Source organism: Dermacentor albipictus, chromosome 5 (genome assembly GCF_038994185.2).
Source record: "Dermacentor albipictus isolate Rhodes 1998 colony chromosome 5, USDA_Dalb.pri_finalv2, whole genome shotgun sequence".
NCBI lineage: Eukaryota > Metazoa > Arthropoda > Arachnida > Ixodida > Ixodidae > Dermacentor > Dermacentor albipictus.
This window is the reverse complement of record NC_091825.1, coordinates 167802863-167826267: the sequence shown is the minus strand read 5'-3', so window position 1 is coordinate 167826267 and position 23405 is coordinate 167802863. Positions and strand designations below refer to the sequence as shown.

At 44.1% G+C, this 23405-nt stretch overlaps 2 protein-coding genes across 2 annotated transcripts in view; one reads left to right on the top strand and one right to left on the bottom strand.

Moving 5' to 3' along the window:
• Positions 1 to 23405, bottom strand: part of LOC135904036 (NADPH azoreductase-like) — a 171510-nt gene that overhangs the window by 117578 nt on the left and 30527 nt on the right. The gene's annotated exons all lie outside the window — the stretch shown is intronic.
• LOC135904039 (uncharacterized) lies at positions 5790 to 6524 on the top strand. The gene has a single exon (XM_070539147.1). It carries the CDS (start codon positions 5790 to 5792, stop codon positions 6522 to 6524), a length of 735 nt encoding a protein of 244 aa, XP_070395248.1.

The following is a 23405-nucleotide window of genomic DNA, read 5'->3' as shown; positions in this document are numbered from 1 at the left end:
TCGCCTTCAATACCACGTGACACCATGACGTCACGACAGAGGAGAAACGGGGCTCCAACTCGCGCCGTCGCTCGCGGCGTCGCGGCGGTATATAAGCAGCTGCGCTTGCCTCTGCTAGACACTCACGAGGTGAGATGCCTCCTGGAGACAGAGCTGCTCGTTGGAATGAGAAGCGAAGGTTGCGGCGTGCTACAGAGACTGATTTTCTGGGTGGCTTTGGCTCAACTCTTGCAAGATGGCCTGGGTGGGAATCGAACCAGGGTCTCCGGGGTGTGAGACGGAGACGCTACCACTGAGCCACGAGTACGATGCTTCAAAGCGGTACAAAAGCGCCTCTAGTGAATGCGGTGTTGCCTTAGAAACGAGCTGTTTCTAAGGCTCAGGCGTGCGTCGCTTGCTCAGGCGCACATATCGTTGCCGCGCCGAACGCTGCGTTGCTCGACGCTCGCCGCGTCCAATGCGGGTCGCGTAGTCGCTGCGCCGTAGCCCATTGTCTTACACCCCTTGGCGGGTCGACAGGAACGCTGTCGTGTTCCACTCTTGAAGACGAAGCAGAGTAACGCATGAGTTGTTTCTTCGTCTAGCCGAACCAAATATAGCCAAGCAACAGCAGTTCACCAGCCTAAACAGTGGTTCAACAACTAAAATAAAGGCTAGTATGCTTCGCATCCTGGGCTTAACCTTAGCTAACCCACAGCCATTTTTTTTAATTTGTTTGTAACAAATGTGCATTTTTGATGCGTGCTGTACTGTTGCTACTAGGCGGGATCAGTGATATTTGTGAGGCACTGATTGCCTTTTGTCCCTGCATCATCTTTAAGTTTTATTTGGTTGCAAGAAATAAATACAAATTCAAATAATGTTTCTAGCCCCCATGTGATTGATAGATATGTCTATTTCTGTTAAATATAAAAAATAACTGACAGATGTAGTGGCGTAGCAAAGAAGGAGGGGGGGGGGGCGTTGGCCCCGGGTCAAAGAAGCCAGTGGGGGGGGGGGGAGGTGTCATGTTACAAGTACAGTGTCTGTGTCAGCTGCACGGAATTTTATAAAAAGCGAATTTTGTAAGGATATTTCCCGTTATTCTATGAATTTATGTGTCTGTGATTACTAGGAACTCAGTAGCGTGAAAAATATGGCAGATAAGTAATAACCATATCCTGAATAATCCCTTATTTGTACTTATAGAGGATGCACTTCAATTCGAGAATTGAGGACTCAAAGTCGTATTATTAACTCAACAAAAACTTCTTAAAGAAAATCGTTTTGGGTGCTACAGCCTACAGTACTTTGGCACTGCGGGCGGCGCCCAGTATGGCAGCAGCGAAAGAAATATGAAATAGTGGACCAGTGACGTTAATCCCTCAATCCTCTCCATTGCGAGTGCAGACCAACAGTAGTGCAAGCTTTCGCTGGCACGGGCTTCATCGCGGCCTTTCTTTTTTTTTTTTGGTGACGCCAAGAATCGCCGCGAAGCGTACGTGCTCTATTCTTTTCCAAATCTTGTCGTGTACCGCAGCACGGATAATCACGTTTGTCCGTATAGCAGCAAATAAAAACAAGGCTTTATCGATCAGAATGAAGAGAACTCGTAATTGTCATAGCATTGGTGCCCGCGCAGCAAGGAGGCAGGTGCCTTTTCCGTTTTTCTAATTGGGTGGGAAGATCAGCGTCACTAACACACAATTTAATTTTTGTTTTCGTTCAGGGCTGCCCACAGCCAAGATACTGCGCACCATAGTACCTACGATGATTTTTGTGAAGTTGTTGTTGGGCAAGATATTCCAGCTTCAATTTTGCAAATGAAATATTGCCACTAAAATTGGTAATTAAAGATTTATAAACATATTTGTTGTTACTTGTGACGTGAGCCATATTTTCCACGATGCCGCATTTGTATTGATTGCCAAGCCTTACAGTCTGACAGAAGATGTGCACATGCGCTTATCACAAGTTATCAGTGCAGCACCCTGTGTTATTTGGCGCACACAAAAAAAAAAAAACAGCGTGTGTATCTGCTGCATTCGCGATCTCTGGGAAAGAAAGCGAAGGAGAGGGGGACCCGGGGAACGTGCGCGGTATCCAAGGCGGCTGTACTGGTGCTGAAACCCGCAAATTGTCGATATCCTCGCCTTCCTCGACTACACCCGGGGGGGGGGGGGGCGGTGACAGAAGACCTATGGGCCCCGGGTGCCAGACGACCTAGCTACGCCACTGGGCAGATGCCTTTCCAGGCTCTTTCACTCGTTGTAATAGTAATTCTTAACACACAGGGTGTCCCAACTATCATAGAGTTTCCTACAAAAATTACTAGAGGGAACTCTGGCGCTAGTGTCTACGGGAGCTACAATGGGAGTGGTTGTCCCAGCATGGGAATTATGGGAAGTACATGGATTTGCCTAAACTTCGTTTTTTTTTTTGGCTTCAAGCGGCTTTGTGACTTTGAAAACTCATAATTTTCAACAGCGTATTGCGTAATAAATAATTAAATAAAGATCATTAAAATTGCCCTACGGCAGGATTCGAACACAGGGACTCTAGCACAGAAGCCTGATATTGAAATCATTAAGCAGCGGACGCATGTATCGACAAGCGAATGAAACGCCTTTATGAATTTATCGCGGGCATGCCAGTGCCTTGAGACGCTTGGCGCGTTTCGATTTGGCCACCTGGACAAGCTCAATCGTTGCAATTAATAGCAATTGTACGCGTTGCCGGCGTCTTCTGCACTTCGAGGAATATAGATTGCGCTGAAGTAAACGACAATAAGATTTATACAGCGTAATATACAAAGCCACAAGAACGTTTGAATCCATAAGCACGAAGATCAGACAAATCCATGTACTTCCCATCATTCCCATGGTAGGACAACGACTGCAGCGCCAGAGTTGCCTCTAGTAATTTTCGTAGGAAACTCTATGCCAACTATCACGCACCACGATTTAAATGTATGCAAATGCCAAGTAGCTGGACAGAACCAAGGTAATGTTGTTTGCCGTCGCTTGGAGATACTCAGATTATTTCTGTACTCCGCCTAATTACGTAATTAGTCTTAATTATCTAAACAATGAATGTACAACATCGTTAACAACGACACTAAAATAAGATTTGACAACTACATGCAATTTACTGAATCGCGACAGACAAGAGGCAAGCACACTAAAACAATATTATTGCCGCATCTAGAACAACCGCATATCTTTCTTCCTTCCTGCCCAAAACAATACGTGAATGAAACGCCTTTCCGCAAGGAGTGGCCAGCGACCTCCGGTGCCTTCTTATATCTGCGGCGTACAATTTTCAGGCGTTCGTTATTTCTTTCTTGCTTCTGTTACGTATTCGTATGTTTAATTTTTGACACCTTTTCTATTGGCAGCAAATGTGACGGCATCATCGTATTTCTTTGTAATGGTTTGTGTATTAGAAATGTTTGGCGTGCTTATTATGCTTTTTATTCCCTTGAAGGAAAACATTATGAAACCAAATGATGTTTGTACCACCCCTGCCCGGGCTTCCAAAACGAAGCCGGCAGTATTGTTAAATAAATAAATTAATTAATAAACATAAAACACTCGCAATGACGTGCCAACTGTTAATACGTAGGTGAAATGTCACTTTCTTTGCAGAGGGCTATCGAGGCTTTCAGAGGAGATCGCTTTAACTATGGTCTACTCCATTGGAAGGGACGAGCATCAAGGCAAAACGTGTCTTTGCTGTCAAACTTACGTGCTCCCGGGAACGGCCACACACTCAACGAAGCAAAGCTGAAAGACCGCATAAGTTGAGCTGGACAAAAGTAGGTAAGGCTCAGACGAGCAGCGAAGCATGGACCGTTAACGTTTGCAATGGTGTTTGGTTTTATTCGTATCCCGTAACATATGCCAGTATGCCATCAACACCCATGATATACGGGGTGCGTCTTTTTTGGAAAATACAGAATATTTTAAAAGTCACCCGTTGCAGATAGCGACATTGTAGTCGTTGAGCTGGGTTATTCGAACCGAGTCTTCCCTCCACCTCACCCCAAGCTCGACAGGCGAGAAACTGGCGCCGAATAAAAACACCCGCCCACACTTAAATAAGCTGCACAATGTGTGTTCCCACAAACACGGCGACAGCTGTCCAACGTCCACACGTGACTTGCCAATGTGCGCGCGGCGGCCGCCTCACCGCCACTTGACGCCCAGCGGGCGAGAAGACCTGGAAGAGGGGCTCCACCCGCAGTGACCAATAGGGTTGTTTCTCTCTCTCGAAGCGACGCACATTACCCCCATGAAAGAATCAAATACATAATCGACTAATTAACGAACATTCACCGACTAACTTTCTAATTACCTTACGGTACATATTGCAATTTACATTCTGTAGACGGTGTTATGATCGACCTGTCAAGTGTGAGAAGCATTCGGGCGTGCGTTCCAATGAAGAGATGATTTGCCTCATCCCAGAAAAAACTTTTATAATAAGCCTGGACATCGACCTGTCAGGTGTGGGAAACGTTCCGGTGTGCATTCCCATGATTTGCCTCGTCCTATAAAAGGCTTTTAAGATAAGCCTGGAAATTCACCTGTGAAGTGTGAGAAAAGTTAAGGCGTGCTTTTCCATGACGAGATGATTTGCCTCGTCCCCGAAAACGCTTTTAATAAGCCTGGACATTAAAATTAAAATTAATTAAATTATGGGGGTTTACATGCCAAAACCACTTTCTAATTATGAGGCACGCCGTAGTGGGGGACTCCGAAAATTTGGACCACCTGGGGTTCTTTAACGTGCACCTTAATCTAAGCACACGGGTGTTTTCGCATTTCGTCCCCATCGAAATGCGGCCACCGTGGCCGGAATTCGATCCCGCGACCTCGTGCTCAGCAGCCCAACACCATAGCCACTGAGCAACCACGGCGGGTAAGCTTGGACATCGACCTGTCAAGTGTGAGAATCGTTCAGGCGTGCATTCCCATGACGAGATGATTTGTCTCGTCCCAGAAAAGGGTGTTAGGATAGGCCTGGACATCGACCTGTCAAGTGTGAGAAACGTTCAGGCTTGCGTTTCCATGACGAGATGATTTACCTCTTCCCAGAAAAGGCTGTTAGGATAATCCTGGACATCGACCTGTCAAGTGGGCAAGACTGCAGCAGCACCAACAGGATGCTTAATCGCGTCTTGTTTTTTCGTGCAGTTTCTTTGCTGTTCACCCGGAATCTTCAATGCTGGCCTTTCCTCGAGGTGCTTCGAAGTGGATGCGTCCGTTGACCCTGCGCTGCATTTGAAGCTACAGCCTGTGCCCGCGTATGATGGTCTACCTCCGAACTGCCCTGTCACCTCCTCGTGTGACAGCTTCAGCAGGTGCGATAGTGGTCCTATCGTCGAGCCATATGGTTCCAACTTACATGTGACGTCATCGGACGGCCCAATAGGAGCATGCTGTTTGTCGATGGCGTCATCGACACAACGCTTAAAAGTCCTGCACCCAGCTTTCCTCGTCAGTGGGCAAGACTGCAGCAGCACCAACAGGATGCTTAATCGCGCCTTGTTTTTCGTGCAGGTACGTTACTTTAAAAACGCTCATTGTTTGAGATCAGATGATCGTTGTTTGCTGCGGCTCTCTTGCCCACAGAGCTTTTTGTCTTGTTTTATGCATGCACTGTTCTGCGCAAATCGGCTTGTCCTTAGCGGTGATATAGAATTAAATCCCGGTCCCCCGAGAAAGACGATTCGTAACACCGGTAATTCAGACGAAACTTCGTGTTCATCTGCTGAACCTGATAATGACTTGAACAATATTTCCGGAATGCTGACAGAACTATTGGCTGGGCAAAAAACGATCGCTCGAGACATCGCTGACATCAAGGTTTTTCAGCAAACTGTTAACAAGCGTTTTGACGCTCTGGAATCCCGTGTGGCCGCTCTCGAAAAAACTAGCGCTGATCCTAAAGTCTCATATGACCATGCTGGTTCTGACGTACGCTCTTTATCTCAGGCTGCTTCGGAAATAATTAAAAAAAATGATGACCTTGAAAATCGCTCGAGACGCAACAATATAATTTTGCATGGACTTGGTGAACACAATGCCGAAAACACAGATACGCTTTTGTCTAATGTACACCAATTTTTCACAGAGAAACTTCAAATTGAATGCCCGCCCATCGAACGTTGTCACAGAATTGGCACCAAACGTGAAGGTAGATCGCGCCCAGTTATATTACGAGTACTAGACTTTCGGAACAAAGTAGAAATAATGAAAATTGTCTCAAAGCTGAAAGGAACAAAATTTTACATAACTGAAGATTACTCGGCTAATGTACGTGCCATCCGCAAAAAGCTGTGGGCAGCAACCTCTTCTTTTCGTGACCATGGCTCTGTGGTGAGGTTGCGTTATGACCATGTCTTTATAAATGGTGTCCGCTACAGGTGGAATGATGCAGCTAATGCCCTAGTTGACGATTCAGGTCTCGCTGTAAACGCCGTAGTGAATAATTCGAGCCTTTCTGACAACACTCACCCGGCCACGTCACCTTCACCTTGACAAATTCGCGACTCTTACAAGCTTACTTTCTTGAATTTGAATGCAAGAAGTCTAGTAAATAAGTTCCCGCTGTTTCTTTCCTTGGTAGCCTCCTATTCCCCTCATTTCATTGGTGTCACTGAAACATGGCTTCAAGATCACATATATGACTCTGAAATCACTCCACCCGGCTATGTAGCTGTCCGATCAGACCGCAAAACTGGTAGGGGAGGCGGTGTCGCCATTATTTTTAATCGGATTTAAAGTTTTCAGTTATCTGTCCTCCAGCAGATCTTGAGTCTGTTTGGTGTAAATTATACCTAGGCAAAAAAAACAATCATAGTCTCTGTTTTCTACCATCCACCTGCCTCCTCACCTGATAACATTTTTCTTCTCGCTGATTACATCAACACGCACAGTTTTCATGCATCTAGCTTAATTCTAATGGGAGACTTTAGCACACCAGATATTCACTGGCCCTCACTATCGCATCACAGTTGTTTAGGTAGCGAACTAATTAACTTTTCTTTATCTTAAGGGCTTACACAAGTAGTCAATGGCGCAACAAGACAAAACACACTTCTTGACCTGGTGTTCATTAGTTCAGACCTTGTTGATAAGCTGTCTGAGTGTGAAATTACTGACGGCATTTCAGATCACAGGGCAGTGTTCATATCGCTAAACTGCACAGTTTGTAAACCACGTGCCGAAATTCAAACTTTTTTCCACTTTAATCGCTCTGACGACACGTCTATTCTTGATGTCTTATCAGAACGTTTTGAATCGTTTTGCACACTTAGTAAAGACTGTGACGTGAATACATTAGTTTGCCAATTTGAAAACATTATAAAGCTGTGTATTCAACGCTTTGTTCCGTTAAAAACTAAGAAAAAAAATCGTGCCCTCCCTTGGATGACTAGAGAAATCTTGCAGTTATCACGCCGCGTTAGAAGACTGAGACGCTCAAAACGCAGTAATGACCCTGATGCAATTGCTAGATTCACCTCTGCCAAAGAGGAACTAAATTTGAAAATGAATACGGCCAAAGATTTTTTCTTTCATATCGAGCTGCCAGGTTTACTAAGAAATAATCCTAGGAAGTTCTGGCGTTCTGTCATGCCTACTACTGAATCTTCATCTTCATTCACTATCAATGATGAAACTATAAATGATCCTGCACGCATCTCCAATGCATTCAATGAATATTTCCATTCGGTGTACGCAAATGATTCTCATGTCTGCCCTGCTTTTGATAATGATTCAGATTTTTCTATTTCCGACATTTCCGTTGATGTTAATGGCGTTCTTAATTTGATTCTAAATTTAGACACAAGAAAGTCTAGTGGCTCCGACGGTATTCCTAATTCCTTTTTACTTCGCTATTCACAATGGACATCACGCTATCTTGAAATTAAATTCAATAAGTCTCTAGATACAGGAATCGTTCCTTCATCGTGGAAACTTGCAAGAGTAATACCCTTGTATAAAACAGGCGGGAAGACAGACATAACGAATTACAGGCCCATTTCTTTAACTTCCCAATCGTGCAAAATGCTGGAACATATTATTTACAAACACATAATAGATTTTCTGGAGTCCAACACCATTCTGACTAACGTTCAGCATGGCTTTAGACGTGGTTTCAGTACTGTCACGCAGTTAACCGACTTCACCCATGACATCGCTTATCAGTTGGATCTCGGTAAACAGATTGATGCTATCTTCATTGATTTTTCTAAAGCTTTCGATTCATTACTTCATTCTCACCTCTTGCAAAAATTAAATGCAATACTAAAAAATTCCCATCTGGTCAATTGGATCGCTATTTTCCTTTGTAACCGGTCCCGATACGTCGACTTTAGTTCTGCACGGTCATCCATACTTGAAGTAGGCTCCGGGGTTCCTCAAGGATCCGTCCTAGGTCCTTTATTGTTTTTAATTTATGTCAATGACCTCCCAAAACATGTTTCCTCTAATATTCGTCTTTATGCTGACGATTGCGTCTTATACGACGTGATTGATTCCCCGAATAGATTTCAGCGATTAAACGATTCCTTTATCTCTTTCAGTGCTTGGTGTGAAAAATGGAAAATGAACATTAATTTTTAAAAAACGGTTGTTTTGTCCTTCACGAAAAGAGCAGCACCTGTAATTGCGACATATTCATTGAATGGGTCTCCTTTAACCAGAGTTCGACAATACAAATACCTTGGCGTAACATTTATTCACAATCTCTCATGGACTACACACATTGACCAAACATGTTCAAAGGCCCTAAAACAGCTTGGATACCTACGTCGTACTATGCAAAAGGCTCCGAAAGCAACAAAACTTCTAATGTATAAAACTCTTGTTCGCCCCATTATCGATTATGCCGCAACAGTCTGGTCACCACATAACAAAAACAACATAATCAAACGAGGAGCAGTTCAGAAAAAAGCCGTCCGTTTCATTTTACATCGGTATGACCGCTATTTTTCACCGTCGTCCGCCCTCCCAACGCTGAATCTAACATTACTTTCAGTACGTCGTGATGTGGAATCATTAAAATTTTTGCACAACATAATTAACAAGTCATACCACACTTCAAACACAGCTTGCATATCTTTCACCAAGCCTTCTTGCACGCGTAATTTCCACGAGCTTAATCTTAACCCTGTCTGTGCCCGTACAAATACCTTCAAGTACAGCTTCTTTCCCCGCACAATAGAAGTATGGAATTCCTTGCCTGGCTGCGTTCGTTCACTCCCGATAAGCGAATTTGAAATTGCTGTCTTTAAAAACCAGTATATGTAACTATTTAAATCAGGTTTAGTTTATACTTTATGTGTGCGTATTGCTGTGTCGTTGCTTTTTATGAACCGTTGAAAACAATTTGTAAGATATTGTAAATCATTGTAAAGATGTTGTAAGAGTCAATGTTGATTTCACTTTATTTTTGTTCAACACTGTTTTTACCCACTCCTGCAATAGCCCTCCTATGGGGCTGCAGTATGTACAAATAAAATAAAAATAAAAAAAGCTGTGAGAAACGTTCAGGCGTGCATTCCCATGACGAGATGATTTGTCTCGTCCCAGAAAAGGGTGTTAAGATAGGCCTGGACATCGACTTGCCAAGTGTGAGAAACGTTCAGGCTTGTGTTTCCATGACGAGATGATTTACCTCTTCCCAGAAAAGGCTGTTAGGATAAGCGTGGACATCGACCTATCAAGTGTGAGAATCGTTCAGGCGTGCGTTTCCATGACGAGATGATTTGCTTCGTCCCAGAAAAGGCTCTTAGGATAAGCCTGGATATCAACCTGTCAAGTGTGGGAAACGTTCAGGCGTGCATTCCCATGACGAGATGATTTGCCTCGTCCCAGAAAAGGGTGTTAGGATAGGCCTGGACATCGACCTGTCAAGTGCGAGAAACGTTCAGGCTTGTGTTTCCATGACGAGATGATTTACCTCTTCCCAGAAAAGGCTGTTAGGATAAGCGTGGACATCGACCTATCAAGTGTGAGAATCGTTCAGGCGTGCGTTTCCATGACGAGATGATTTGCCTCGTCCCAGAAAAGGGTGTTAGGATAGGCCTGGACATCGACCTGTCAAGTGCGAGAAACGTTCAGGCTTGTGTTTCCATGACGAGATGATTTACCTCTTCCCAGAAAAGGCTGTTAGGATAATCCTGGACATCGACCTGTCAAGTGTGAGTGTGAGTTCAGGCTTGCGTTTTCATGACGAGATGATTTATCTCTTCCCAGAAAAGGCTTCTAGAATAAGCCTGGACATCGACCTGTCAAGTGTGAGAAACGTTCAGGCTTGTGTTTCCATGACGAGATGATTTACCTCTTCCCAGAAAAGGCTGTTAGGATAAGCGTGGACATCGATCTATCAAGTGTGAGAATCGTTCAGGCGTGCGTTTCCATGACGAGATGATTTGCTTCGTCCCAGAAAAGGCTCTTAGGATAAGCCTGGATATCAACCTGTCAAGTGTGGGAAACGTTCAGGCGTGCATTCCCATGACGAGATGATTTGCCTCGTCCCAGAAAAGGGTGTTAGGATAGGCCTGGACATCGACCTGTCAAGTGCGAGAAACGTTCAGGCTTGTGTTTCCATGACGAGATGATTTACCTCTTCCCAGAAAAGGCTGTTAGGATAATCCTGGACATCGACCTGTCAAGTGTGAGTGTGAGTTCAGGCTTGCGTTTTCATGACGAGATGATTTATCTCTTCCCAGAAAAGGCTTCTAGAATAAGCCTGGACATCGACCTGTCAAGTGTGAGAAACGTTCAGGCTTGCGTTTCCATGACGAGATGATTTACCTCTTCCCATAAAAGGCTGTTAGGATAATCCTGGACATCGACCTGTCAAGTGTGAGAAACGTTCAGGCGTGCATTCCCATGACGAGATGATTTGTCTCGTCCCAGGAAAGGGTGTTAGGATAGGCCTGGACATCCACCTGTCAAGTGCGAGAAACGTTCAGGCTTGTGTTTCCATGACGAGATGATTTACCTCTTCCCAGAAAAGGCTGTTAGGATAAGCCTGGACATCGACCTGTCAAGTGTGAGAAACGTTCAGGCTTTTGTTTCCATGACGAGATGATTTACCTCTTCCCAGAAAAGTCTGTTAGGATAATCCTGGACATCGACCTGTCAAGTGTGAGTGTGAGTTCAGGCTTGCGTTTTCATGACGAGATGATTTATCTCTTCCCAGAAAAGGCTTCTAGGATAAGCCTGGACATCGACCTGTCAAGTGTGAGAAACGTTCAGGCTTGCGTTTCCATGACGAGATGATTTACCTCTTCCCATAAAAGGCTGTTAGGATAATCCTGGACATCGACCTGTCAAGTGTGAGAAACGTTCAGGCGTGCATTCCCATGACGAGATGATTTGTCTCGTCCCAGGAAAGGGTGTTAGGATAGGCCTGGACATCCACCTGTCAAGTGCGAGAAACGTTCAGGCTTGTGTTTCCATGACGAGATGATTTACCTCTTCCCAGAAAAGGCTGTTAGGATAAGCCTGGACATCGACCTGTCAAGTGTGAGAAACGTTCAGGCTTGTGTTTCCATGACGAGATGATTTACCTCTTCCCAGAAAAGGCTGTTAGGATAATCCTGGACATCGACCTGTCAAGTGTGAGTGTGAGTTCAGGCTTGCGTTTTCATGACGAGATGATTTATCTCTTCCCAGAAAAGGCTTCTAGGATAAGCCTGGACATCGACCTGTCAAGTGTGAGAAACGTTCAGGCTTGCGTTTCCATGACGAGGTGATTTACCTTGTCCCAGAAAAGGCTGTTAGGGTAAGCCTGGACATCGACCTGTCAAATGTGAGAAACGTTCAGGCTTGCGTTTCCATGACGAGATGATTTACCTCTTCCCATAAAAGGCTGTTAGGATAATCCTGGACATCGACCTGTCAAGTGTGAGAAACGTTCAGGCGTGCATTCCCATGACGAGATGATTTGTCTCGTCCCAGGAAAGGGTGTTAGGATAGGCCTGGACATCGACCTGCCAAGTGTGAGAAACGTTCAGGCGTGCATTCCCATGACGAGATGATTTGCCTCGTCCCAGAAGAGGCTTTTAGGATAAGCCTGGACATCGAGCTGTCAAGTGTGAGAAACGTTCAGGCGTGCATTCCCATGACGAGATGATTTGCCTCGTCCCAGAAGAGGCTTTTAGGATAAGCCTGGACATCGAGCTGTCAAGTGTGAGAAACGTTCAGGCGTGCATTCCCATGACGAGATGATTTGTCTCGTCCCAGAAAAGGGTTTTAGGATAGGCCTGGACATCGATCTGCCAAGTGTGAGAAACGTTCAGGCTTTCGTTTCCATGACGAGGTGATTTGCCTTGTCCCAGAAAAGGCTGTTAGGGTAAGCCTGGACATCGACCTCTCAAATGTGAGAAATGTTCAGGCATGCGTTCCCATGAAGAGATGATTTGCCTCGTTCCAGAAAAGGCTTTTAGGATAAGCCTGGACATGAACCTGTCAAGTGTGAGAAAGGTTCAGGTGTGCGTTTCCATGACGAGATGATTTGCATCGTCGCAGAAAAGGCTTTTAGGATAAGCCTGGCCATCGACCTGTCAAGTGTGAGAAACATTCGGGCGTGCGTTACCATGATGAGGTAATTGCCGTCTTCTCAGAAAAAGCGTCACTTCTTTACGCCGTGAGCCGACAAAAAGGGAAGGATGAAGAGGAGAATACAGAAAGAGGAAGAGCTCGTCGACTTCTCTACCTGACAAAGGCGCTGATACTTCCACAACTTCCCCAATTTCCCAAGAAGATATCGCGACTACAAGACCGCGAGAGGTTATTTCAGGCCGTCCTGGACCCCGTGTTAGGCAGAACCGCTCGCACTCTGATAGAGTCAAAACCATATACCAATGACGTAAATACATTATTTTCTACTTTTTTTTATCACCTCGATGCCCGGCTTCGTTGTAGTTTCCTGATTTTTGCGGTGAACACCCACCTCACCCGGTCGAGATCGTATCAGGATGGATGTGTGTTGTTTAGTGGCGCAAGGGCCAGGTGTTGCGAAAGAGCGCCATGACTGATAATGTTGTGTTAAGCGCTGATTTGTGAGTTGCGATGGTGGGACGTAACGTGACTGTAAAGTGGCCTAAAATCAATCAGTATCGTGGAAGCGTAAAATAATATATAGTATCAAATTACGATAGTGATACATGTAGTGGTCTATAGATATAGTACGCATGATGAGTGATCGTGGGGCTAAAATGCAAGAATATGTAAATAGCACCTATGCCTCCTGGAGGCCTTTGAGCCCAAAGGCTGGGAGGCAGGTGCTTTCTTTTAATGCAGCTACCGCATCATAAACCTCAGTTAAGAGGCCGTCCGACGGATTTCCTGGTGCTATAACATGAAAACTATGTACATCTTTTAAATATTCAAACAAGGATTGATATTTAAAGAAAGGTTCTATACATATGATCATTATAGGATGAAGTGGAATTTGTTGCCGGTGTAGTAGTGGAAAATGCTTTTTCCTATGAGCGTCTAATTCAGTGCATTGCAGCAGGATGTGAAGCACGGTAAGTAGCTCACCACATTTAACACACGTGGGTGGGTCGCCACCGGACAAGAGGTATGCGTGTGTGCTGTATGTGTGTCCTATCCTAAGTCTGCAAAGTGTTACTTCTGTATGGCGGTTCTTTGATACCGGCGGCCAGTTGCCAAGATACGGCTTGATAACATGTAGTTTATTTTCTGTTTCTTTGTCCCACAAGCGCTGCCAGAAAGCCTTTAGCTTTTTTTCTTATTAAGGGATTGAGGTCCATTACAGGGACAGTCGTGGAAGTGTTGGAAGCGTTCGTGTGGACGGATGTGGCTAACTGGTCAGCCAACGCGTTTCCGTCTATCTCCCGCTGCCCCGGCACCCACCATACCACGATATGCTGCTTGGACGCATAGGTGGTTTGTAATGCTGAGCAAAGAGATAGAATTACAGGGTTTTGATATTTCAGACAGTTTTCAAAGCGTGTACAACGCTCAAAGCGTTAGTGTATATAACAAGCTTTGGAATATTAAATTCTTTAATGTGTTTAACGGCGGCCAATATCACGTAGGCCTCTGCTGTGAAAATACTTGTGTTAGGGTGCAGAACGCCGGCATCCGAAAATGATGGACCGACCGCTGCGTAAGATACGCCAGAATTACACTTCGATGTGTCTGTAAAAAATTCAGGAGAGGAGTATTTGTGCTGTAATTCGAGGAAATACATTCGTATATGCGCGATATGCGCGCGCTTTGTAACAGCTACGAAAGATGTATCACAGTGTATAGGTTACCACTGCCACGGAAGGGGCCGTGTAGCAGGGGGCATAAGGTGGTATTCAAGCAGTGGAACCCTTGTTTCTTCAGCTGTGTCTCTAACACACAGTGAGAAAGGCTGTGCCACTGTGGGCCGGTTGCGAAAAAGTTGACAACTCGACAAATCGTTTATAGTGTAATACGCGGGGTGCTGACTGTTTCCGTTCACTCTAAGAAAATACATGAAAGACGAATATGTTCTCTGCAGATGAAGTGACCACTCATCCGATTCAACGTACAGGCTTTCCACTGGGTTTGTTCTAAAGGCGCCTGTGGACAGGCGAATTCTTACGTGGTGGACAGGGTCTAGCATCTTTAGAGCAGTTGGAGTAGCCGACTGGTAAACTATGGGTCCACAGTCTAGTCGTGTGCGTATGAGGCTTTTATAAAAGTTCATGAGGCATTTTCTATCACTGCCCCAGGTTGTGCGTGACAGCACCTTTAAGATATTCATTGTTTTCATAGATTTGTTTGTAAGATACATTACGTGATGTACAAAGGTTAATTTCGCGTCTAAAATTATGCCGAACATTTATGTTCTCTGTTTAAAGGCAGACGCTTACCATGCAACACAACTTCAGGATCAGGGTGCTGGCCCTTTTTTCTAGAGAAAATGACACAGGTGATTTTTTGTGGGTTCAGTCTGAACCCGTTCTCATCAGCCCATTTGGAGACCTTAATTGTTAAGACCAAGCTGGACCTGTAGCTCACAGATTGCGAGAGAACTTGATTGAAATCTTAACTGCACATCGTCAACATATGTTGAATAGAAGATGTTATGTGGTATGTGTAGACGAAGAGAATTCATTTTCACTATAAAGAGCGTGCAGCTGAGAACCCCGCCCTGCGGCACTCCAGTTTCCTGTACAAATTTCCGTGACCTAACATTGCCCACTCGAACACGGAATGTGCGATTAGACAGATGACTTTCGATAACATTGAACATATTACCACGTATACCTAAGTGTGAGAGGTTTCTCAATATCCCGAACCGCCACGTATCATAAGCTTTCTCCATATTAAGGAGTACATATAAGAAAAACTGCTTATGGACAAAAGCTCCACGGATACGTGCCTCGATACGTATTTATTTATTTATTTATTTATTTATTTATTTATTTATTTATTTATTTTATTTCTTCATACTGTCAACCCTCTGCTGAGGGTTCTTACAGGAAGGGTTTAAATACAGGCAGACCATATATACAGGTGCATCAAGCGGCAGCGGAATCACAAAAATACATGTTTAACAATTTTTCAAATTCACAAACATCACTGGCACCTGCCACAAAGCTTGGTATCGCGTTCCAGAGTTCAATTACGGCAGGGAAAAAAGAAAAGCGGAACACATCACTGTGAGCAAAGTATGGGCGTAAAACATATTGATGATTAACACGACTGCTTCGTTTTCCTGGAAGCTGCACATACTCATCTTTGTTGATTTTTAAATGTCCATGTGGTATTTTAAAAAACACTTTCAGACGATTTCTTTGCCTTCGTACTTCTAGCGTTTCCAGTTCACAAAACTGCAACATCAGTGTGACGGAATCTAAACGGCGGTACTTTGAGCATATGAAGCGCGCGGCACGACGTTGAAATTTTCTAACTTTGTAGTCATTGCTTTCTGATGAGGGCTCCAGATGACTGAGGCATATTCAAGTAAAGGTCTAACAAAAGTTTTATAAGCTATCAGCTTTACATCTCGCGAAGCTTGACCTAGTTTTTACTCTAAGAAACCTAATCTCTGATTCGCCTTCGAGCACACATTTTCTAGTGCGTATGCCGTGTCAGATTATGCGTAACTGTAACACCTAAATAATTAAACTGGTTAGCACAAACTAACAAATTACCATCGATGTAATAGTTAAAAGGCAGAACGTTTACTTTCTTAGTCATATGTGTGTATGTTGATTTAATCTAGTTTATATTCATACCCCATAATTTACACAATCGGCTGAAATTTTCTAAACAACGACTAATCCTGAGTTGATCCTGAACATTGGTTACGGTAGAATAAATTAGGTAATCTTCTGCAAAAAGCTTCATTTTTACCGATTCTTCAACAACAGAAGAGATATCGTTTATATATATATAAGAAATAACAGTGAGCCTAAGACTGACCTCTGAGGAACACCTGAAAGCACTTGGAGTGGACTCGACCGGTTGCCATCTAATGTTACAGTCTATTTACGATCACTTAGATATTCTTTTATCCATAGCACTAATCTTTCATCGATACCTATTTCTCTCAGTTTAAAGATCAGCTTATTATGCGGAACCTTATCGAAGGCTTTCGCAAAATCTATACAAATGACGTCAATCTGGTGCTTCTCATCTAAGGCGGCAGCGAGATCATGAACTACCTCAATTAATTGTGTAATGGTAGATAGTCCAGTATGGAAGCCATGCTGGTATGAGTAAAGTAAACTATTCACTTCTAGAAATTGTAAAATATGTTTTGCGATGATGTATTCCAGAAGTTTACAACTGATACATGTGAGTGAAATAAGTGTGCGATCACCGCCTTTGTGCAGTGGTACAACTACGGCCCTGCGCCAGTCTGTGGGTAGAGAATGCGTATGTAATGATTTCTCGAAAAGTATCGTTAAGTAGTATGACATCCATTCAGCATAGCGTTTCAGAAATTCAGGACAAATTCTGTCGGGTCCACTAGGTTTTTTTCCATCTAAACTCAGCAGCAATTGGAACACCCCTTCTTGTTTGATTTCCAGATTTTCCATTGGTTAATGTGTAATGTATAGTAAATGCTCGTCTGTATTCATGTTTGTATTATTAGTAAACACAAATTGAAAGAAGTAGTTAAAATGTTCGGCAATGTCCGCAGACTTTGTTAACTTTATGTTGTCCTTTACGATTTCTTCAATTTTATCTTTCCTACTGCTGAGATATCTCCAGAATTTTTGTGGAGAACTTTTTAGGAACCCTGTCAGTGTTCAAAGAATTGCTTTTTGGATACTGTCAGAGTACGCCTCAACTCTGCGCGAAGTCTCGGTATTTCGTCCGAACCCTTTTTCTTTTTACGCAGTCGCTTTAGTTTTCTTTTCATGTGAATCATGCCGCGGTTAATCCAAGGTCGGCGTCGTTTAGACTTTTTTTTTTTTTTTGAGTTGGCACAAATCGGTTCACACGTACAATGGTTTACTATTTCCTGAAATTCCTACCAAAGCTCATCTACAGTTTTTTCCTTTGAATGGTGCTCAAATTGGCGAAACGAGAATTCCAAAAAATCTAATATTGAATTGTCATCAGCACATTTGTAGTCCTTTACCCTAATTACAGGAGAGCATTTCATACGGGACATACTGCTAGTAGCCACATTCACTACAATCATTCTGTGATCGGAAATACCGTCTTCAATTGTCAACAAATGATGTTCTATATTATTGGATAGGTACACTAGGTCCAACAATGACCGCGACCTAGAAGTTATTCTTGTGTCCTCTTGAACGATTTGATTTAGATTAAAAGAAAACATTATATCTAGTAGTTTATCAGCGCTGGATGCTTCAGCGCTGCTGCAGAGTAGGTCTTGCCAGTTAATGTGCGGTGAATTGAAGTCTCCGGCCATAATTAACCGCGTGTTCCTATGTACATTGTTGCACAAGAATGTGTTCAATCGGTTTAGGAAGTCAAACGAAGTCGAAGGTGGCCGATATATTGTACCGACTAGATAAACGACACTTTGAAAGGAAATTCTGCAACAAAATGTTTCAGCGATGTCACTATCAATTAGAGCCGCGTGGACAGAATTCTTTATTATGATACACACTCCTCCTCCACGTGAATCGCGGTCTTTCCTAAACATTTTGTATCCAGGGGGAATAATTGCGTCATCTTGTATCCGACAGTGCAGCCAAGTTTCCGTTATGAAAACAAGGGCTCTGTGAAAGCAGCAGAAATTCTAGGTCAGTTGTTTTGTTAACTATGCTGCGTGCATTTAAATAAGAAAACGTAGCTATGACGTAGGTGACGAGCCGGGCGTCACCATCGAACTTGTTGAATCGTCTGGGTCAGGCGGGCAGCCTGCCACTTCAAACTTTTTTTGCTTTTCTTTACCAAATCTACTTTCTTTATATCCATATGGTATGCGCTTATCGTTAGTGAGGTCCCAAGTGTACATTTTGTCTTTTATTTTAAATTTATCGTAGATATGCTTGACTTTCGCGCCTTTTGACCGATCCGATGCTGCACTTTCCCAAAGCTTTCTTCTTATTTCCGCTGTTTCTTTAGCATAGTCTTGGCTAACCTGAACATTAGTGCCCTTCAGTTTAAAACAGTTCTTTAGAACACTGTCCTTTTCCCTAGAATCAAAGAACTTCATAATAATTGGTCTCGGTTTATCCGGTTTCGCTTTTCCAATACGGTGAATTCTCTCTACTGTCCTGACGGGGACCCCCAAAGTATTGTCAAAAATACCGTCTAGGACCTGTTCTCTGAGTTTGGCTTCTGTTGCATCAATACTTTCATTGATTCCAAATACTAGGAGATTGTTGCGCCTACTTCTGTTTTCGTAGTCAATTAACTTCAATGCTTGCTGTTGGACAACCGATTCTAATTTATTAATTCTGTTGCTCATTTCCTCGAACATTGTCAAAATTCCTTGTAACTTATCAGTTTTAGCATTAGCGGCAGCAATTTCCCCTCTTATGCGGTCGCTTTCTTCCAGTCTATCGATAATGACCTGCAACATTTCATTAGCCTTGGGCCCAGGGTTCTGTTATATGTCACCTGACACAAGCAATAACATGAGCATTGACCAGCAATCAGACAAAATAGCAAAACACGTTTGAGGACATGGCAGGACCAACAGAAACCTATCATCGCTACGATAAGCGGGCAAATTGCCCAGCTGACTGACCTGCCCGAGCAGTAATGGCGATTTAGGCATGTTGTCCGCTGGTAAGCTGCCGTGCCCTCTGAAGAAATCGATGCCGGGCTGGGCCTTTTCTAGGTTGTCCAGCGATGACGTCACTCCTGTAGGGTGGGCGTTGACAAGTAGACGGTGCGTAGTGTCATTGCCACGTTGCGGCACATCGAAGAATCCTGGTTCAGTCCTGTTGTTCGCTGTAGACACCACGGCGAAAAACCACCGAAAAACCTGCACAAGCAGTTATGGCGATTTAGGCATGTTGTCCGCTGGTAAGCTGCCGTGCCCTCTGAAGAAATCCAGGTGGGTCAGTCTGGAGATGCCGTCTATGTGAAGCAGAGGACAAAGGGGTGCGTTGCCTCCGCCGGGGGGCCTTAAAGGTCCAAACACCCAGCATCGGCTCAATCCCCAGGATCCCCCTTTCCCCAGACACGGCTAAGCCGCGCACGGCTACCCTCGGTCCAACCCTCGTGTGCTCGGGTACGTGGTGACGCAACACACCAAACGCCTGCTGACGCAGGCGCCCCTGCGGGGAGAGATCGTATCAGCTAGATGGCAGCAAGGCGATACTGCACCCTTTGTCCTGGCTTCAGCAGAATGGTGAGCGCCTGACATTCTTTGAGAATTTGCCAGGTTTTAGCTCGTGTGTTTTCTAAAACGGCAAATTAGTGTATGCGCGTGGAGGCTCCTGTTGAAAGCTTCCTCACGTCACAGCAGAGTGAGGAAGTCCTCGTTCGGAATTTACCATGGATTTAAGTAAATGGAGAAAGCCAGAGCTGTTATTACTATGTGGAGAGCTGGGAATTGAGGTCGGAAAAGTAAGAGAAAGCCGCAAGTTATTGAGGCGATTGAGAAGTGCGAGGCTCTTGAGGATGTAATTGCAGAAGCATGAGAAGAAATAGAGAAACGAGCTGAGAAATCTGAAGAAAATGCTTCAGAAGAAAGGCAAGTAAATGAGAAAGAAAGGCAAAAAGTTGAGGAAAACGTTGTAGAAGAAAGGTAGAGGTGATCAAAAGTAAGCTGCAGAAATAATGGAACGAAAGGAGCAGAGAGCTGATCGAAAGGAAGCTGTAGAAAAACGGGAACGACAAGAACAGAGAGCTCATGCATGAATTAAAGCTAAGAGAACTAGTCGTGCAGCGGGATCTGGCCATGCAATCGGCAATAACATCTCCATAAATGAAAGAAGTTCAGGTGAAGCAGGAAGAAAAATAGGGGATCTCATGCCGTCGTACAAGGTAAACGATGACATGGGATTTTTCTCGTTACTTGAACCTGCGAGAAAAACAGGGTTGGCACTAGAGAGTTGGCCACAACAGCTTCTGACCGTTCTTCCTGGCGAAGCAACCGAAATAATTGCAATGCTAACGAGAGATTACGCAGATGACTATCAGAAATTAAAAGCTACGTTGCTAAGGAAATATCGGCTCTCAGCGGAGGCTTTCCGTCGTCGTTTTCGGGAGACAGCTAGAACGCCGGGCGAGTATTTTCAAGATTTCACTTACAACCTAAAAGCCACTTTTAAAGGAGTGGCTAAAAGAGTAAGACGCGTTCGGTTGTCACGACAAGGTTGTTGAGTTAATCTGCATCGAGCAGTTCTATGGGTCCTTGAGCGAAGAGATGCGCCTTTGGATTCAAGAAAGGTCGAGCAAAAGAGCCTTGGAACGCGCTGCAGTGCTAGCAGATGAATTCGTGGCATGTCGCGAATCCGAGAAAACGCGTGTAAGGCCATTCACTAAATTCAGTAAAGATGAAAACAGGCGCCACGTTCACCACGAAAAAGCTGGAGGTGGGACAAGGACGTGCAGCCCGATAATTGAGGAGAGAATAACACCGCAGTAAAGGACGAAAGAAAAACAGAAAAAGCGTTTGAGGCTAGAAAACGGGTTGTCTGTTTCTGTTTGTAGAAGCCTGGACACCTTGCGAACGGCTGTCGGAAGCCTAGCATTGTTTTTTGCTTTCGTGCATGGCAACGATGACAACTTGGCCCTCTTAGAACCTTACCTTCGCGACCTTGTAGTGAATGGAATGTCGTGTACGGTACTTAGGGACACAGCTGCGACAATGGACATTGTCCATCCTGCGTTCGTGAAGCCTGAGGATTTCAATGGGGGCTAGCAGAGAAATTAGAGACTAATCAGAGACTGAAGGTTGTTAAAGAAGAAATCGTGGCAGGCGAAGAGAGCAATTGCATCGCGAAAGTAGAAGGAACGACTCTTCCGGAGGACATTCCTTGCGGAGATGAGGCTCGCTTAAGCATCCCAAAAAAAGGTCAAGGAGGCGCTGAAAAACTCCCTCATACCTCCGCACTTGAGTGACGTTCCGGAAGCGTCAAAAGGAGAGGAGGGTCTTCAAGGGGTGTACGGTAGTGCGAATGAATGAATGAAACCACGTTTATTCCACATTAAAATGGGCCGAAAACGCTGCAGTGGAAAGTGGAGGGGTGTTATTGCAAAAGGGGAAGGTAAGGCTGCCTCCGTTTTATTAACGAACGTCCTGGAGGCAGCTAAGTGGGGGCCTCATGACGCTTGTGGCTGTCGCGGAGCCGATCGCCGACTGGTGGTGCCGCCGGGTCCCGGAGGAACATCTTGAAGGGGCAACGCAAAAAGACGAAGACAGAAGGCAGGAGCACACAGGACGGCGCTGAACTCACAACTAACTTTATTCGAAGGCATACATACACTTATGTACACAACCCATGGCCACGTGCTCGCCCATCTGTGGCGTCATTATCAGTGCTCAGGCAAAAAACGCAAAACCATTTGATGTAATGCTACGTTTTGAAGCGGCTTAAAAATTCAAATTCACTATCATGCAAGTTTATCGATGGCATGCTTACACAACGCGACCCTTTTTTCCTGATATAGAAGGCCTCAATAATCTCCCTCGTAGTCTGATTTTTGTGCGTGGAAAGTATTGTGGTGACTTTATATATTGGAGTGCACCCATGCTCAGAGCAATGCCGCGCGACATGCGAGTAGGCATTACCCGTTAGTGAGCGGCTATGTTCAGACAATCTAATATTGAGGCATCGACCTGTTTGACCGATGTATACGTGACCGCAGGAAAACGGAAGTTCGTAAACAACTCCCATTCTATGTACAGTGCACAAACGGGGAAGTATGCTTAACAGTACAGCCTTTCCCAGCATGAATGGAGGCAGCCTGGGCCAATTTCCTATCGATCTTAACACAAATTTTGATCAACTTGTTAGGGGCGAAAAAAAACAACCTTTATATCAAATCTGCCTGCTACATTCCTGAGATTATGTGATAGTTCATGTACATATAGAATTACAACCAGTTTTTTCTTCTTGTCGGCAGGCTCTGAATTATTTATTCTTGTGGGTGCTCCTAGTTTTTCATGTTTGACAAGCTTCTGTACTGTCATGCGGATAGCATCCTCTCGAAAAACCTGCCGCTCTCAAACGTTCCAGTTGTGTTAAGAAACTCCTAGACGTCTTGTGAAAACAAGATTTAGAGAGTGCGGAAAATAGAACCGAAAACGCAATGCCGTTTTTTACCACCTTGGAATGTGCGGAGAGAAAATTTAAAATTGGTTTTTCTGACCTTGGGCAATACATCCAGCATACATGCGTATCAGTTAGCTTGAGCCTAGTATCTAAAAATTGTAGTTCGTTCTTATCCGGCACTTCATGTGTGAAAACTAACCCTGAGCCACATTTGTGGAATACTTGAAGTACATTATGAACCATTTGTTGGAAATTAGTACTCTTCACAAAGATCAGAAAATCATCAACATATCTTAGCACTTCTAATGTTCGGTCATCTAGGTTACTTTCTATATTTCTGTCTATGCTGCCTAGGAAAATGTTAGTCAGTACCGGTGCAACCTTGGACCCAACGCAAATGCCAGATTTTTGTCGGTATAAATATCCTTTCCATTCAACAACAGTTGAAGCTAAATAAAAGGTTTTTGTCGGTATAAATATCCTTTCCATTCAACAACAGTTGAAGCTAAATAAAAAGAGAAAATCTCAAGAAAACTGCTGACAGACACACCACATCTGCTAGAAAATTTAAGCTCATCATTGTCCTCGGTGATACAAAGTTTAACGCTTATCATTAGTTCGTCATGTGGAATGTTATAGTACATGTCTTGAACATCTATGCTGAAAATATTACAATTACCAGGATTAGATTGAATGAGGAAGCTGATAAGATCATCCGAGTTTTTTACCACAA